The 17680-nt window shown below is 41.3% G+C and overlaps 1 protein-coding gene across 1 annotated transcript; it reads right to left on the bottom strand.

Moving 5' to 3' along the window:
• Window positions 1-527: 527 nt before the first annotated feature.
• Window positions 528-12592, bottom strand: LOC128398854 (vomeronasal type-2 receptor 26-like). The gene is made up of 5 exons (XM_053360114.1): window positions 12447-12592; window positions 11704-11995; window positions 3399-4049; window positions 2628-2855; window positions 528-1466 (listed from the first exon to the last, which is right to left on the bottom strand). Exons 1-5 carry the CDS (start codon window positions 12590-12592, stop codon window positions 528-530), a joined length of 2256 nt encoding a protein of 751 aa, XP_053216089.1.
• Window positions 12593-17680: the final 5088 nt, after the last annotated feature.

The raw sequence follows: 17680 nt of genomic DNA, 5'->3' as shown, positions 1-17680 counted from the left end.
TCCAACCTCTGCTTTAAAACCTCCAATAAAGGAAAGTCCATAACCTCACAAGGGAGTCCATTTCAAACAACTCTTATTATCAGAAAGTTCTTCCTGATGTTGAGGCAGAAAGGCATTTGTCCCAACTGAAATTCAGTTTGTAAGTGTGGATCCAGTTCTCCCATCTGCTAAGGCCATCTTGAATCCTTATTAGCTACCCCTCCCTGTTTGGAATCACCTCCAAATTTGATGACCATCCCATGAATTCCCACAGACAAATTGCTTATAAAAACGATTAACATCAAGGGGGACAGAATGGAACCCTGTGGAACCCCACCTGTCACTTGCTGATATGAAAACTTCCACAGGGAGACAAGAATTGCTTTCAGTATTCAATAGCAATCATGTGAGAATAATATTATACTGTACTATTATGAAAGGAAATGTAATTTGTGGGTTTCCTAGGGAACATTTGATTTAGCCTTCACCTTAAAATTTGCAACCATGTGGAGAAACTAAAAAGAAAAAATCAAAATCAAAATGGATAATTACATTATTTGAGATTTTCTCCTTATCAGCTGTTCCTTGTTGTTCAGCTCAGGTCTCAAGACAATTATGTAACATTTTGGGGAAAAGATGCAACCCAGCAGTCCAGCACTGGAAGTTAAAATAGAGAAGATCTCCACTGCCACCATGTATTTTCCCTTTGTGCTCAGGTAGGAGGGAATAAATGATAACCAAACACTGCAAAAGACAAACATGCTGAAAGTGATGAACTTGGCTTCATTGAAACTGCCAGGTAACTTTCTGGCAAGGAAAGCCACAGTGAAACTGACAAATGCCAGGAATCCCAGGTAGCCAAGTACACAGTAGAACATAATCACAGACCCCTCATTACATTGTAATACAATTTCTGAAGTGAAGGCGTGCATGTCAACATCTGGGAATGGGGAAGAAGTTGCAAGCCAAACAGTACAAATAAGTGCTTGGAGGAGGGAGCAGGAAAGAACAATGCAGCTGGCCAGACTCTTTCCCACCCACTTCCTCATTTTGGATCCAGGTTTGGTGGCCATGAAAGCCAGAACTACCGTGATGGTTTTTGCCAGCACACAAGCCACAGCTAATGAGAAGATGATGCCAAAGGCACTTTGTCGGAAGAGACACATCACCATATGGGGTTCTCCAATAAACAGAAATGTACAAAGGAAGCAAAGCAGGAGTGAGATGAGGAGAGTATAGGTGAGATCCCGGTTGTTGGCTTTGACAATGGGAGTATTGTGGTGTTTTATAAACATTGCAAGCACTAGAGTTGTGATAATAGAAGATAAAAGAGCTAAAGAGGCTAAACAGAGGCCCAAAGGTTCTTCATAAGACAAGAAGCTGACATCCTTCGGAATACATTGGTCTTGTCTTTCGTTTGGATATTTTTCATCTGTGCATTTATAACAATCAGTTGCATCTGAAAAAAGGATGGAATCTTTGTGTAGCTAGAAATTACAGCATCATGCAATAAACATATGGCTGTAATCTTTTAATGCCTTTGTAAATCAGACATTTGAGTATTTTAATATACTTGAGATCAGGCTTGGCTATTGTTGCAGGTTTGGTTTGGAGGCCCATTAAAGCAAAAGTACTTGTCCCCACAGTTGTAAGATGGCGAGACTCACAGCACTGACTGCATCAACATATCTCATTTCTCCATTGGTCACAGCTTTGAATGTAGCACAAATCTGGCATTTCTCTGTCTCTCAGCTTTTCAGCCTTCTGCCTGCTTCCAGCTCAGCTCTCTCACACCACATTGGCTATGATTGTCTACCTACCTGTCAGGTGAGTTGCCAGAAGGCCCATCCATTTGCCCAGAAAGTACTATTTGTACTGGCCAGATTACAATAATGATCTTGCAATCCAGATCGTTATTTTAGGATGGGGGTCATAGTGCCCAGCCACAGCCTAAATAATTAAAGGGATGTTTATGAAGGTGCTTAAGTGACACATTAAGGTCACTTACAACTGCCCAGTTAGCAATGGAATCTTTCAATGCACCATCACCTCCAAACCCACAACAATATTCAAGGCTAAGCTCAAGTATATTACAATACTTAAATGTCTGATTTAAGAAGACATCAAGACATTGCAACCATATGTTTTTGAACGTTGCACTAGAAATTATCCACTGGTGCACAAATGAAAGCCATGGCAATCTATTTAAGGAAATTAAGCTCAACTCTGTTGACAGAGAGAAATGTCTGGTTTTGAAAGGCATGGAAAAGTGTTTCTTCAGCTGATATGCTGCTGCTCAAAAAGAAACCCAAGTCTCCATGTCCAATTATTAAAAGGAAGCTGAGCAACATCCGTCTGGTAATGCTGTTACCTTTCTGTTCTGAAATCTTTCCTTCTGGGCATGGAATGCAATCATAGCAGCAAAATGCCTCGCCCTCCTTCACTTTCTTGCAAGAACCAGCATAACAACTCTCACTGCACACAGATAGAGGCTGTGCCTAAAGTGTAAGTGAAAGGGGTTTATGATAATCTTGATGATAAGGAGCTTGGAACCCTTAAAATCTAGATCAGTTCTCAAAAGTTACACAACAGTCACAAAATCCAGCATTTAATAGGGGCAGTAGAGTATTATCCAAAATTGTCTCTACCTGGTTAAATCCCCTGTGCCATCTTATAGCATCCTCATTAATTTCAAATGCTTGTTCTGGAGGAGCTTGGGGATCCAGCCTCCCAACTTTCACTCTATGAAAGGATTGGTTTCCAGGGAAAATCCAATTCATGATATCAAAACCAGCTGCTAACTCCCCATTCTGGTCAAAGGAAACTTTTCCCCCTGCACTGTTGTTAAATGAGACACCTTTCAAAAACCAGTGGAGCTGAATTGAAAGGGAAAGAGCAGGAATTAGAAAATTCTGCAACTTGAGCTTGTATGCAAAATGATAAATGTGACATAGATTCCATTTTTGCAAAGTTTCCCAAATATAACGTATTTTGAATGCTATTTTCATTAAAAAGCTAATTTTGGGGTTTACAGTATGTTACTTTTTTGCTCACAATATTCGATTGGAGAACAACATTGTAAAATCAGAAGAATTTTGGATTTCAGAGGAAAGCTGCATTTAAATTTCTGTATTAGTTTGGGAAATGTGGATTTGTATGCATTAAAATATACACAGAATGAATTTTCCTCCATTTCTAATATTCATTACCTGCCAAAGGCATTGGCCCTGACAGTTCTCCATGCCTCTGTTCTGCATTGCACTGTGCTTGAAACTAGATGTAGACATAGCATGTAAAGCATGGGCCATAACATAGACAGCATTGTAGATACTGTAGCTGTGGGAGGTCATGCTCATTTCAAAAAAAGATGCAGGCAGACTCTCCAGCTTTTCCTCTCCTGTGCAAATGTCTCCATCCACCTTGACCGCATCTGTATTTGGGAATACGCACCCAAAGGCCTGTTGCCAGAAGTCCTTGATAAAACCATCTCCTGTGGTGCTGGATGGGTTTCTGCTTCTAACAAATTCTTGAAATTCTGGTAGATCATTGGAGTGAATTGTAAATGAGAGAGATCCATGGATTATTTCTGTATCCCAAGTCTTCTGATATACCATTGAAGTGAGGTCAGTCTGGGCTGTTATTATCCACACTATACCTTTTGACTTCTTCTGTATATGTTCTTGTCCTGACAGATATGGAAACCATCTCAAGAACACAATCCCATAAGATTCTCCATATGCCACCACTACATGGGCTTTACTGTCTCTGATTTTATCATCTATTTTACCCCCCTTGTTAAATATGTCATTAATTTCAGTGACAACGGTCAATGCTGGGCTTCTTTCTATGAAGGCAAAGCAGATACCACTCTGAGAAAAAGGTGGAACCACATTTTGCACAAATCTTTCTCCATTGTCATTATCCATAGTTAGGAGTCCAATCCAAGTCCACCTGAAATGCAGAAGCAAAGAAAGAATCCCTGCAAACTGAATGTGTTCTCTGGGCACCATCTGGTAGAAAGGGATGCCTGGCGTTTTGTCATTCATCACTGGAGCAGGGCCATAGATGAGCTAAAGAAAAGGGTGGAAAGGAAAGAATGGGATTGTGTTGTTATGAGTTTGGGGGAGGAAGTAGGCTGGATGCCTACATGCATAAGACCCTTAGAAGGTTCTTAACCATGTGGTTCAAATCAAATAAATCAAATTGCAAACCAATATTGCCCTCACTGAACAGCAGCAACACCAATCAGTATTGTGTAGAGTAATGGACAGCATGCACTAGGGTATCAGTAAATCTATGCTGATGAGCAACCACATGGCTCAATATTGTCTGCACTGACTTTCAGCAACGCAAACCACAATAACAAGTAAGACCCCCACAGGAAGCGAGACTTATTATCAATAATGACTACACTGACAAGCAACTATCCTTATCATAAAAAAAATCTACACTGACAAGCAGCCACCTGGCTCAATATTGTCTACAGTGACAGGATTGACTACACCAGGGGTCATCAACCTTTTTATACCTACCGCTCAGTAATGAATCTTTCTTGATGGTAAAAATTCCTTACTGCCCACCAGTGCTCAATGGAAGGAGGATTCAGCTTGTGCCGTAGAACCCCCTACCGCCCACCTAGAATCCTGAAATGCCCACTAGTGGGAGGTAGGGGCAGGTTGACAACCCCTGGAATACACAAACCAGCAGCTGTGTGGTTTAGTATTGCATATACAGGCCTGCCACCACGTGCAATGCTTAAACCACTCAGACGAAGAGGTAAGGAAAAACAAAAACCCACCCTGAGGATTCTAACCAGCAACAGAAGGAAACACTGCCAACTTCTAAATGATTGAATGGTACACCATGGAGAACAAACTTAAATTAAGGGCAGTGGGACACAGACATGCTCCAAACTGCCGGGAAGGCTGCTTCTCCACAGTAAACCCACAAAAGCTCAAAGCAAAAAGAAGGGGCAATGGCCAGCCTGCCCACACACCCCAAGCTGCAGAGTAGAAGGCACACAGCTATCCAAAGCCAAACGACAAGAATCGCAACAACACAAAAGCACGCACTTTCACACCCAATCTCCAAGGGGGAGGTTGCCAAGAACACATGAAAATGAAATGACTTAAATAATGAGGGAAACAAACACACACAGCACACGAAGGCTTTGTAAAAGAAAGGGGGGGTTCCAAAATGATCTCACCCAATCCTTTAAAGAAGCGTGCGTGCGCCCGATGGCCAAGCTCCTTTCAGCAGCAGAGAAATGCTGTATATCAGGAAAAATATTGAAGCTCAACAAATCTTTAAAGATGAAGAAGGCAGAGTTATGGCAGTTCAAATAAAGTGGCAAGGAGAAAAAATAATAATTGTCGGGATCTACGCACCAAATGGAAACAAGACACACTTTTACAAAAATCTAGAAGAAAAACTGTTCGAATATATGGATCAGAAAATTATAATAATGGGAGACCTGAATGGAGTGGTGTCAATGGAAATGGACAGATTGAAAACAACGGGGGTGGGTAAAGATGGAAAATTACCTAAGACTTTCTTTTCAATGATAAAGAATTGCAATCTGATTGATATTTGGAGACTCAGACACCCGCTTGAGAAACAATTTACATTTTATTCAGATCCAAATCAATCTCTTTCAAGAATAGATCAAATTTGGGTCTCAAATGAACTAACTCCAAGAATCTCGGAAGTTGACATTCAACCAAGAGTGATTTCGGATCATAGTGCAATAAAATTCGAATTAAAAGGTTTTGAAGAAAGAACGTTTAGATGGAGAATGAACGACTACCTTTTGGACGACCAGAAGGTAGTTGAAAATGCTCAAAAGTATTTGTCAGAGTACTTTCTGAATAATTGCAATAAGGGAAGAAAAATGAACATGGTATGGGACGCCAGCAAAGCAGTGATGAGAGGTTTCTTTATCCAGCAGAACGCTTTGAAAAATAAGAATAGAGAGAAGAATAAGAAGGAAATATTAAAACAGATAATGGAGAATGAACAAAAATTGATAAAGAAACCAAATAATGAGAAGACAAGACAGAGTATAAAGACCCTAGAAACACAATTCGCAATGATGATAAATAAGGAAGTAGAAGGGAATATAAAAAGAATGAGACAAAGAAATTTTGAATTCGCGAATAAATCAGGAAAATGGCTGGCGTGGCAGATTAAGAAAAGAAAGGAACAGAATACAGTAAATATAATCATTATTGACGGTACAGAAATAGAAAACCCGAAACAAATTAGAAAAGGATTCTTGGACTTCTATAGACAACTATATAAAAGCAAGGAAAAGAATAATATGAGAAAGATAGAAAGATTTTTAAAGGAAAAAGAAGTGCAGGAGAAAAAAAGATTTTTTGAACGCCCCAATTGAAACAGAAGAAATAAAAGAGGTAATAAAGGAATTGAAAAAAGGGAAAGCTCCAGGACCAGATGGATTTACAGCCAGATATTATAAGGAAATGAGAAGAACCCTACTTGTACCATTGAAAGAAGTCATAAACAACATATTAAAGAACTGTGAAATTCCGGAAACATGGAAAGAAGCCTTTATCACACTTATTCCAAAACAAGATTCGGATTTGACACAGGTCAAAAATTATAGGCCTATTTCACTGTTGAACACTGACTATAAAATTTTTGCGAGTATTTTAGCTAAGAGAATGAAAAAAGTATTGCAAGAATTTATACATAAGGATCAAGCGGGTTTTCTTCCTGGCAGACAGATGAAAGATAATATAAGAAACATAATAAATGTATTGGAATATCTGAATGCCAGGAACGAAAAACAAGCTATTTTAATCTTTGTGGACGCTGAAAAGGCCTTCGATAATATATCATGGAACTTTATGTTAAAAAATCTAGAGTATATGGAAGTGGGTAAGGAATTTTATAATGGGATAAAGGCAATATATGCAGAACAGAAAGCGAAGCTGATAGTAAATAACTATACTACAGAAGATATTAAAATAACCAAGGGTACAAGGCAGGGATGCCCACTGTCGCCATTATTATTCATTATGGTGCTGGAAGTTTTGCTAAAATCAGTAAGAAAAAATGAAGATATAAAAGGGGTGTCTATAGGGAAAAATGAATACAAAGTTAAAGCATTCGCGGATGACTTGGTAATGACAGTAGAAGAACCAGTGGAAAGTATTGAAAGAATCTTAGAAGAAATAGAACAATTTGGATGAGTTGCAGGATTCTATCTCAACAAAAAAAGACGAAAATTATGGCTAAAACCATGAATCAAGAATTAATTGAGGAAATACAACAAAGGACAGAGATAGAAGGGGTGAACAAAGTGAAGTATTTAGGAATATGGTTAACCCCCAAGAACATTGATTTGTTTCAAAACAATTATTTACCTATGTGGAATCAAATAAAAAGGGATTTGGAGGTGTGGGGAAGACTGAAATTGTGCTTTTGGGGGAGAATATCTACGATAAAAATGAGTGTGCTACCAAAGATGTTATTCCTTTTCCAATCACTGCCGATAATCAAGGGGGCATCAATTTTTAAAGAATGGCAAAAAATAATTTCAAGATATATCTGGCAGGGTAAGAAGCCAAGGATTCAGTTTAAGTTATTAACAGATGCAAAAGAAAGAGGTGGCTTCGCCCTGCCAGATTTGAAATTATATTATGAAGCATCATGCCTCTGTTGGATAAAGGAATGGATTAAATTAGAGAATGGAGAGCTGTTAGATTTAGAAGGATTTGATAACAGATTTGGTTGGCATGCTTATCTATGATATGAGAAGAAAAAAATTCACAAAGGTTTCGAAAACCACATCTTCCGAAGATCATTGATAGAGGTGTGGGAGAGGTATAAGAACTTGTTGGAACTTAGACTCCCCCATTGGATTTCACCATTAGAAGTGATGAGTGTGAAAAAAATTAATATGAGGGGGAGGTGGATAACATATGGAGAATTGGTAACAAGAGAGGGGGGAGAAATGGAAAATGAAAACTTATGAAGAGGTGAAAGAATCTGTTTACGACTGGTTACATTACTTTCAGATTAATGAAATGTTTAAAAAAGATTGTAAAATGTGTGGGTATGAAGGTAAAGAATCAAAATTCCAAGTGGAGGTATTGAATAATGAGTATAAAAATCTGTCTAAAATGTATAAAATGTTGCTGGAGTGGCATACAAAAGATGAAGAGGTAAAAGCAGTAATGATACACTGGGCAAGAGACTTTGGTTATAATATACAGTATGATGATTGGATGAAATTATGGAATGAAAGGTTAAAATTTACGGCATTTACTGCATTGAAAGAAAATGTAATGAAAATGTTCTACAGATGGTATATAACGCCAGTTAAACTGGCCAAAATGTATAAAACATGCAATAAGTGTTGGAAATGTAAAGAAAAAGAAGGTACTTTTTATCATATGTGGTGGGAGTGTAAAAGGGTGAAAGACTTCTGGGAAATGATATACAATGAATTGAAAAAGATGTTGAAATATACGTTCGTTAAAAACCAGAGGCCTTTCTATTAGGAATGGTAGGAAACGAAATTAATAAGAGAGACTGTAAACTGTTTCAATATGCAGTGACTGCCGCAAGGATACTTCTGGCCCAAAGAGGGAAACAGGAAGAAATTCCAACAGTGGAAGAATGGAGAAGGAAATTGACCGAATATGCAGAATTGGACAAATTGACTGGGGAGATTCGATATCAGAAAGACCAAAAGTTTATCGAGGACTGGGGGAAATTTACAGAATATCTGAAAAATATATGTGATGTACAGACAACGCTTGTTGGTTTTGAAGAGACTCTGTGAGATAGTAAGAAATACTGCAAAAAAGAGAGTAAGAGGAAAAGGAGTTGGGAAAGGCAATATCATGTTTAGAAATGCGTCAATAAATAGAAATTTTACGAAAGATTGACAGAGAAACTGAGGGAAGTCAAAAATTGAAGAATGAGTGCAAAATAATTTGTTGATTGTATAAAATTTGTTTGGAAAATGAATAAAAATTATTTTTTTAAAAAAAAGAGAAACGCGCTGCATGATCCTAGGGCTTTGAAGATCACTAGATGCGGGCACCTGGCACACGCAGACAAGAGGAAGCCACTTTCTGTGTAGATGTAGAAAGCTTTGCTGGGGAAGACAGCAATGATGAAACAAAACAAAGACTGACTGCAAGAGCAGGAAACGACGAGGAAAACAAGGGTAGAGATCTGATTAAGCAGATTAATGGAGGCCGCCTTCCAAGTCATGCTGAAGTTTAAACAGCACATGGCCACCCCCCACCCCCAGCTAAGCCAATTTGTCAGCCGGGGGACGTGACGTGGTGGGGTGTCCTAATGATGTGAGCAGCATCCCTCTGCCCACTGCTGGATCACTGTGAGGTCCTAGAACCCCTCCCACAGTCAGCCCACCCCCGCTCCCCAGAAAAGGTGAGCTGTCCTGCTAGAACAAGCAAGAAATAGAAGGAAGGATTCAAGTTGTTATATAGCCACAATGGATGTGGCCCTGCATCAGATGACAAATGAGTGGGGTCGCTTCCCTCAACTCTTTGGTAGTTCCTGTAGTTAGAAATGACAAAAGACAAAGCTGAGTTGTGTGTGTGTGAACTGGAATAAGCAAGCTGGGAAGCCAGAAAGAGATAGCCATGCTGGATTTCTTTTTGAATCTGGGGTTGTGGCTATAGGAGAAGTAAGATCCCTTTGGGGTGTTTCTGAATCCAAGACTGCAGCTATGGGAGAAGCAAGAGTGTGAACCTCCCCGTTATAGGCTCAGGTTGTATATATGCATAAAACCATGTATCATAAAGACTATGCAGTCTCCACTTTACCCCATTTCAAGGGAAACACAACCCTGGGTAGGTGCCTGGAACCCCTGGATTCTCAAACTGCCCAGAGATTGGGGTGGAAGGCAACAGTATTTTATGAAGTCCTACTCAGGGTAGAGCCACTGAAATCAATGAATCTCAGTTATGCATGTGCATTAATTTAAATGGTTTAATATACCTGTAAGTAGGACCAGTGTTGAATACCACCTATAGACAGAATTTTCAAAGAAAAAATAAACCCACAATTTGTCAATAATATTTTCAGTAAACATGTAATGTTAGTGGCTTTTCTTTCAGCAGAGGTTCCTGTAGCTGAGCCAGTCAACTTCTCAGTAGCATAAATAACAACTAGGGATACTAGAAGACACCCAAATGCCCTGGTTAACACAACACCAACTACATGCCCTCTTAAACAACCCAACAATAAAATCAGCAGCAACTAGGCCCCTGACAACCTTCGAAAACCTCCTCCTAACAACAAAGGGAAACGGTAAAGGGACGGTATCCGCAATATACAAAATACTACTCCAAAATCCCGCAAATCCCCTAGACGCAATCAAAAAACAATGGGAGAATGACATAGGCTATGAGATTAACCCCACTCAATGGACCAGAATGTGGTCTAAACCCCCCTTTAAATCCATATCAACGAAAAGAAAAGAACTCACACTGAAACTCACCTACAGGTGGTACCTAACACAAAGGAAACTAGCGCTAATACACCCAGGAACCTCACCAAAATGCTGGAGAGGGTGCACCTCCACAGGCACATACCTCCACATGTGGTGGGAGTGTCCCAAAATCCAACTATTCTGGACAACAGCCATACAAGAAATATGTAAAATAACTAAGCAAGTAATAGACACCACCCCAGAATTGGCCCTACTAAACATCTTCCAAGACAACAATGCCCATTTACACCACAAAGAACTCATAAACCACCTACTTTCAGCAGCCAGAAACACCATAACCAGACACTGGAGAGACCTGTCAGGAGTAAGCATGGACCAATGGTACCAAATAGTATGGGAAACAGCCCTACTAGAAAAATTAACTAATAAACTGAAACTGACATGGGGACAAACAGAAGAAGACGCCTTCACCCCGGTATGGCTCCCCTTTATCACATACACAGCCCAACAGGACAATGACAATAATCCACCAACAGCATACAAATCAATATGGCTAACCTGATCCAAAACACCCACCCACCTCACCCACACACGAAAACAAAGATCACCACAGCCAATCACAAGCAAACAATCACACCCTAGGCCAACCCCAACCTCTCTCACCACCAAAGGAACACAAGTGAACAGCACAAGCAACGCTGACACCAAACTCTACATACATTAAACATAATAGAAACACCGCCACCCGACCCCACCCCCATGCATCTTTCCTCTCTCGACCCCCCCTTTCTTTTTTCTTTTTTTCCTTCTCCCCCTAATGCCTCAACAAATGAAACGGATTTGTAAAAATGTTACATGGGGGGGGGGAATTCGAGGCATTACACTTACTTCTGTAAAACAAGAAAATCCTTAATAATTTTTTTAAAAAAAAATAACAACTAGGGATTTTTCTTTTAGTAATTTGAGAACATGCACAGAGATTTCACAACTTACATTTGACATTTATAGGAAGGAATGGCCATATTATTCTCTTTGTATACTAAAAAAAAGATAAAAAGGGAAATGTGATAAAGTACTAAAACTGTATAAGTGCACATAGAACCAGTGCTTTTTTCTGGGGTTACTCAATGTTACATAGGTTAACCTTTCTCTCTCCAAATGTTAAAAGTGTGGCATTTCCTGTAACAATCTCATGGTGACCTTTTTTTCTTAAAAACAAAACAAAAAAAGCACTGTATAACACACACACAAAGAGAGACCCAGCATACCTGTGGAATCTTGTAAATATCCACAAGCGTTGCCACTTGCAGTGAAGTTGGGGGGTCCAGTCCCCCAATGACCCCAATCAGGTTCGTTTGGACATCACAGTTGTAATTTGGAACAAAACCTCCCAAGGTGTATATGAGTAGCATTGAAGCATGGTAGGTCCACTTGTCAGTGAAATAGCTGTCATAGATGTGGAAGCCCAAGGTGACATTGTGTAAGAGCTGAGGGTTTTCATTAATCTCTTTTACTGCAAATGCCAAGGCCAGGATGTGCTGATAATTCTTAGGTACCACACTAGAAGGTAAATTGTATTCGGAATCATAAGGAACCATCACATGTTGTAAAAAGTATTGCAAATTTTATAAAAATAATGTTTTCTGTATATAGGCTATTAATTATTATTATTCATATTTATATAGAAACTTTCCTGAGGTAACCTTACCTTTAGGTGGCCCATACAAATTTTGCAACAACAGCAACCAAACATTACCATTGTTCATCATAACATATATTATCCTATTGTTTATCAGTACAGTAGCAATTCAGAGCACGGTGTTCCAAAATAAACGGTATAATTTAAGATCTTCAGGATATGATATTTCATACAAATGTCAGAACACATCTATCTTTTTTAAAAAAAGAGTTGTTTCTCTGGATAGTTTATTACCTTTCAAAACAATTCATGGAATGACAATTAAGACTGATAACGAATAATAGTTTGAAAATATTACAATGAAGCCCTTACACAAGCTCTTCAGGCAAAGGTGATGGGGGTTTTTCAATGAAACTGATTGCATTGGAGACGATGAAAGTGTGGGAAGCGATAGCTCCAATGATTAGGTCTCCTGACTGGTGGTACTCATGAAGCGGAGGATCTGGATCATCAACCATGCACTTAATGATGTGCGCTTTGCTTACCATGTGAGGAAGCAGTACCAGAAGCAAGAGGAACAATAACAGCATTGTGGGCAGAAATGTTTTCTCTAGATGCAGATTTCTTTTTTTTATCTCTTAAAGCTCAGAAATTAGACTGACACATTCCTGTCTAATAGTCTTAAATCCTAACCTCAGTCCTAGATTTCTGGAGGGTATATTTATACGATTATTCAGAACTGGGCTATTAGTTTTGCTGGAGTCTACAGTAAACTGCACTGTGGTGTTGGAAAGTATCTCAGTTGATTAGAGTCCTTGGATAATTAAAGAGGGAAGCAGTCACCATTTCAGCAAGATGCATTCCATGTGGAATTGCTGAAGACATGTTTTTCATGTCTGAAATTGACATGTTCCTTTTTCCTATCCCTTAAGGATCTCAAGGGGCACCTGAATAGGCTGTGAGAAACAAGAAATTTGTCCAGAGCTGGGGGAAAAGAGGATGTTTTATCATGAGATTTTCTTGCTGCAGAACAGGGGTACCCAAAGTGAATCCTCCAGAAGTTGTTAGAGCCCCCCAACCCCATCATAACTGACCACAGACCCGGCAGATGGGATTTTGAGTCCAAAAACCTAATGAGTACAAGACATTGTCTATGCCTGTTTCAGGACACAATCAGTGGTTTGAAGTTGGTGCCCATTGGAACTGGTATGGCAGAGAGGCCAGCCATAGGTGGAAATAGAGCTAATGAAAAGCAGAGCCAAAGTTAGTGGTCAGCACAATCAATTCTATTTGAATAGAGAATCGGGGGGCCAACACAAAAGGCAAGAGCTGTATGCATACAGCTAAATAGCATCTTATGAACTGCAAATCTGCCAGCAGAACATTTTCCTCTTTTGTGTTGCCCAGGCAAGTGCATTGTGTGATCCATGACAGCAGCAAATAGCAAGACTGTACAGTAGTGATGTGATAAAAGCAGGCCAAATCTTTATTGACAGCAGCAGGCAGGGTGAGGCTTGGCATGGCCTTGGGTCTCAGAAACAGTTCATCATTCCACAAACCATGTAACATATGTAAAATGAGATCATATACGCTTATCAGCTTGCTTTGAAGCTTTTGAGCCTTGGCTGCTGGCTTAGCTAGTTAAGAAAGGGGTGGCTTCTATCCATCACACTGGCTTCCTCCCAACTACTCCTTTATCTGAAAGTAACTGCTCACCTGGAACTCCAGGTGGGCAGCGGTTGCCACATGGCATGGCTGCGGTGGGTTCAGGGAGGCTGTTCAGGAGCCTCTTAGAGAGGCTACTGTTGGCTAAGATATAAGATGAGTGTGGGCCTTGATTTTGAGGATTGGGTCCTAGATGACAAGACTGAGCTAAATGAATTTTGAAATAGACGCAGGTCTCTCCTTGTCCTGCCCACCACCACTTCCCCAAACACACCCTTTTTGGATTTATGCCAGTTTAAGTTATGCCAGCTGAGTCCTGCCTTAGCCAGGGTGAAAGAATTATACTAGCACAGTCCCTCTGCGCCAGGAAAGTCCAAGATTCACTAAAACCAAACTTTCTCATCCTAGTGGAACTTGGGTTTGGATTGTTCTGTCCATCACACTTTGTACTACGGGTCAATGCAAGCCCAAGGGTCCCTTCTAATCCAGGTAAATGGGGGGGGCATCTTTTCAGAACTACAAAATTCCTTGCCTATCTATCTCTGAAGAATTGTTTGCATGAGGGTATAAAAAATCAGGATGTTTAGGCTACAAGCTTAATTGAGATTCCCCAGATTGCAGGAAACTGTAAGAATGATATGTTAATCAGGTTTAGGAGGAGTGATTGTCAAGGAAGATGGACGATAGGTGGGTGGAGATGTTAGGATATTTCTGTTCCACCTTAAAAGGGAGCAGGCTTTGTGTGTCACAGCCTGCGTATTTCCTGTTCACAGGAAGTTTATGTTTTCTATTGCTTTCGTTTCTCTCTCTATGCCAGAGACAACGCAAGCAGGCAGTCATGTTTTTCTTTGTTCTGACCAACGCTGAATAAAATCCTAAATAATGCTCTCCTGTTTGCATCTTTTGCTGTGTGGATTTCTGCTGATAGAGCGTGCATGAGCTCTGGAATGTGGCAAGATATTTTCTGGAGCTCATGTCGCTAATTGCTGATACTGTTTCTACGGGAGGTCGATGGATCGTCCGGAGGCGATGTGGGCCATGATGGGCTTTATCTCCCTGGCAGTATCCCAACAACAGGTTTAGGGCCCAGATTCACGGCACTTACAGGAGAGTAAGACTGCGACAGACTGCTGAGGTATGTGTTGGAGGCTGGCCTAATTGGCCTGGGAGCCGAGCCAAGCAGGCTTCGTGATTTATAAACTGCCGAGATAAGACGTCTTTGAAGGCATAAAGGCTTACGGCTGAAGTAAAGAGCTGGAATGGAGTTTTTCCAAGCTTCTGAAGCTGCTGAGTGCCCAAAGTTAAACAGGCACAATTATGAGACTTGGTTGCTGTGAAAGTTTGCTGTGACAGTTTGGAGTGTGGCATACTGTGTTTGAAGCCCCTCCAGTTCCTCTGACACATAGATGGATGGCCCAACATTCGAAAGCCATCGATGTATTAGTCTTATCTGTCTCTCTGGAGGATATTGCTACGCTAGCTGGTAACACGACAGCACGTCAGATGTGGAATGCTTTGAAAGTAGCTCATCTGCCGGTCATCCCAGCCCAGAGTTTGACTGCATCGGAGGAACTAGCTGTTTCCCAAAATGCGAGTGAGTGCAGGGATGCCGAGGGCACCGGTTGCAAGCTGCAGGGGGAGCTGACTGTGATGTCATCCCAGGCAGCATTCCAGTCTCCAGGGGGAGCCAAGGAGTCGGCAGCTGAGAGCTCTGTTTCTCATGGGAGCCAAGGTCATCCTCACAGATACCAGAAGGCCAGAGGTAAACAGAGACAGATGCCTGCAGATGGCCCAAAGCAGAAGGGGGGTGAAAAGCCCACACCAGGGAAAAACAAGGCTTTGTTTGCTGGCACTGCTTCTCCAAAGGCTAAAGGCAAGTTTGATGGCCAGGAGCAGGGGGGCAAGCAGCAAAAGCCCACGCCGGTGGAAAACAAGGTTTTGCTTGCTGGAAAAGCTGCTCCAAAGGCCAAGGCCAGATTTATTGTGGATTCGGGATGCACCCGCCATCTAACAAAGGATCGGCACCTGTTTATCTCTTTTAAACCTCAAGACGGACAGATCCACCTAGCTGATGGAAAGACGTTGCGAATTGCAGGAGAAGGGACTGTGAAACTGGCAAGTCTGCACACTACCATCAAAGATGTACTTTATGTTCCAGGTGCTGCAGACAATTTGCTCAGTGTCCCACAGCTGACTGGCCGTGGCTTTGAGATTTCCTTCAAGAGCAGCATCTGTGTCATCAGGAAAGGCAAAGAGGACATTTTGCATGCAAAGTATATAGATGGCTTATTCTGTTTAACTTATGATGACAATGCTGTTGCTGTGTCTAATGTTGATTCTTGTTGTGTTGCACAAACTAACAAGGTTCTTCATGCAGGATGTATTCACGAAGCACACAGAAGATTTTGTCACATGTCTTGGCAGGCGCTGGCCAAGATGCCAGGGATGGTTGAGGGTTTGAACATCAAACCCTGTAAGTTTCACATGAAATGTGTATTTTGTGCAGAGAGCAAGGTGAAGGTTGCTCCAAAAGGCAAGGAGTCTAGCAGGCAGGCTTCCAAACCCTACCAGCTAGTGCACGCAGACCTGGTTGGTTCACTTGCACCCTCTTTGGTTGGAGCAAGGTACTTCATGGTTCTAATTGATTCTTTTTCCAGGTACATTCATGTGTTTATGCTGCAGCAGAAGTCGGAAGCATTTCCTAGGTTCAAGGCATTCTGTGCTTGGTTGGAGAATGTTCACGGTAAACGTATCGGCTGTCTCTTTACTGATCGGGGCGGGGAATTCACTTCTCAGAAGTTTGAAGCTTTCCTGACTGAGAAGGGAATCCAGCATGACTTGTCAACGCCTAGATCGCCATGGATGAATAGACTTGCGGAGCGAGCAAATCAGACTTTGCTTCAAGGCCTGAAAACCTTGTTGCATGGTGCCAATCTCCCTGAGAAGTTTTGGGGGGAGGCTCTGTCAACGGTGGTTTATTCCTTTAATCGCAGACTGTCATCACCTATTGGTTGTACTCCGTATGAGAAGATGTTTGGTAAAAAACCTAACGTCAAGCACATGAGAATCTTTGGTTCCGATATGTGGGTACACACCCCACAGAGCAACAAGCTTGGGAAGCGTGGGGCACATGGTTTGTTCATGGGGTATGAAAAAGGTGCATACAGGGTATGGATGACTGACTCTAAGTCCATTAAGTTCACAAAGAGTGTTGAGTACAATCCTAAGTGGGGGGAAAATGTGGGAATTTTCCAGAGTTACCCAGAGGAGGGGTATGAAAAAGGTGCATACAGGGTATGGATGACTGACTCTAAGTCCATTAAGTTCACAAAGAGTGTTGAGTACAATCCTAAGTGGGGGAAAAATGTGGGAATTTTCCAGAGTTACCCAGAGGAGGATGAAGGTGATGTGAAAAAGGCAGATGGTGTTGAGGAAGCTGATGAAGCTGAGGATGATGATGATGATGATGATCAGAGTTCGGATTCCAGTTCAGTGGGCGGCGCTGCTGCTGGTGTCAGTGACAGTGATGACACAGCAGACTACAAGAGCGCAAAGGCCTCAGTCAGACCATCTGATGCATCTGACAATGAACTGGAAGAACCACTGTTCACCATTGGTCACTTTTCTCCTAAGAAGGAGGAGATGAGTCCAGAAGACTTGCGTCTAGTTCGCAGGTCTGAAAGGGCGACTAAAGGCAAACCTCCAAAGAGATTTGCTGATGAGTTTGCTAAGACAGCAACTGCTGTTCTTGGTAGCTCAGAGAAGGTGTGGGAACCTTCAAGCTTCAAAGAGGTTCAGGAGTTAACCTCTAAAGATGCTGAGCCTTGGCTTAATGCCATGAAGGCTGAAGTTGATTCCTTGAATAGGAACCAAACTTGGGAGCTGGTACCGGTAGTCCCAGGAATGAGACTGGTTGGCAGCAAATGGGTCTTCAAGGCCAA

Source organism: Podarcis raffonei, chromosome 13 (genome assembly GCF_027172205.1).
Source record: "Podarcis raffonei isolate rPodRaf1 chromosome 13, rPodRaf1.pri, whole genome shotgun sequence".
Taxonomy (NCBI): domain Eukaryota; kingdom Metazoa; phylum Chordata; class Lepidosauria; order Squamata; family Lacertidae; genus Podarcis; species Podarcis raffonei.
This window is presented reverse-complemented; position numbering and strand designations above follow the sequence as displayed.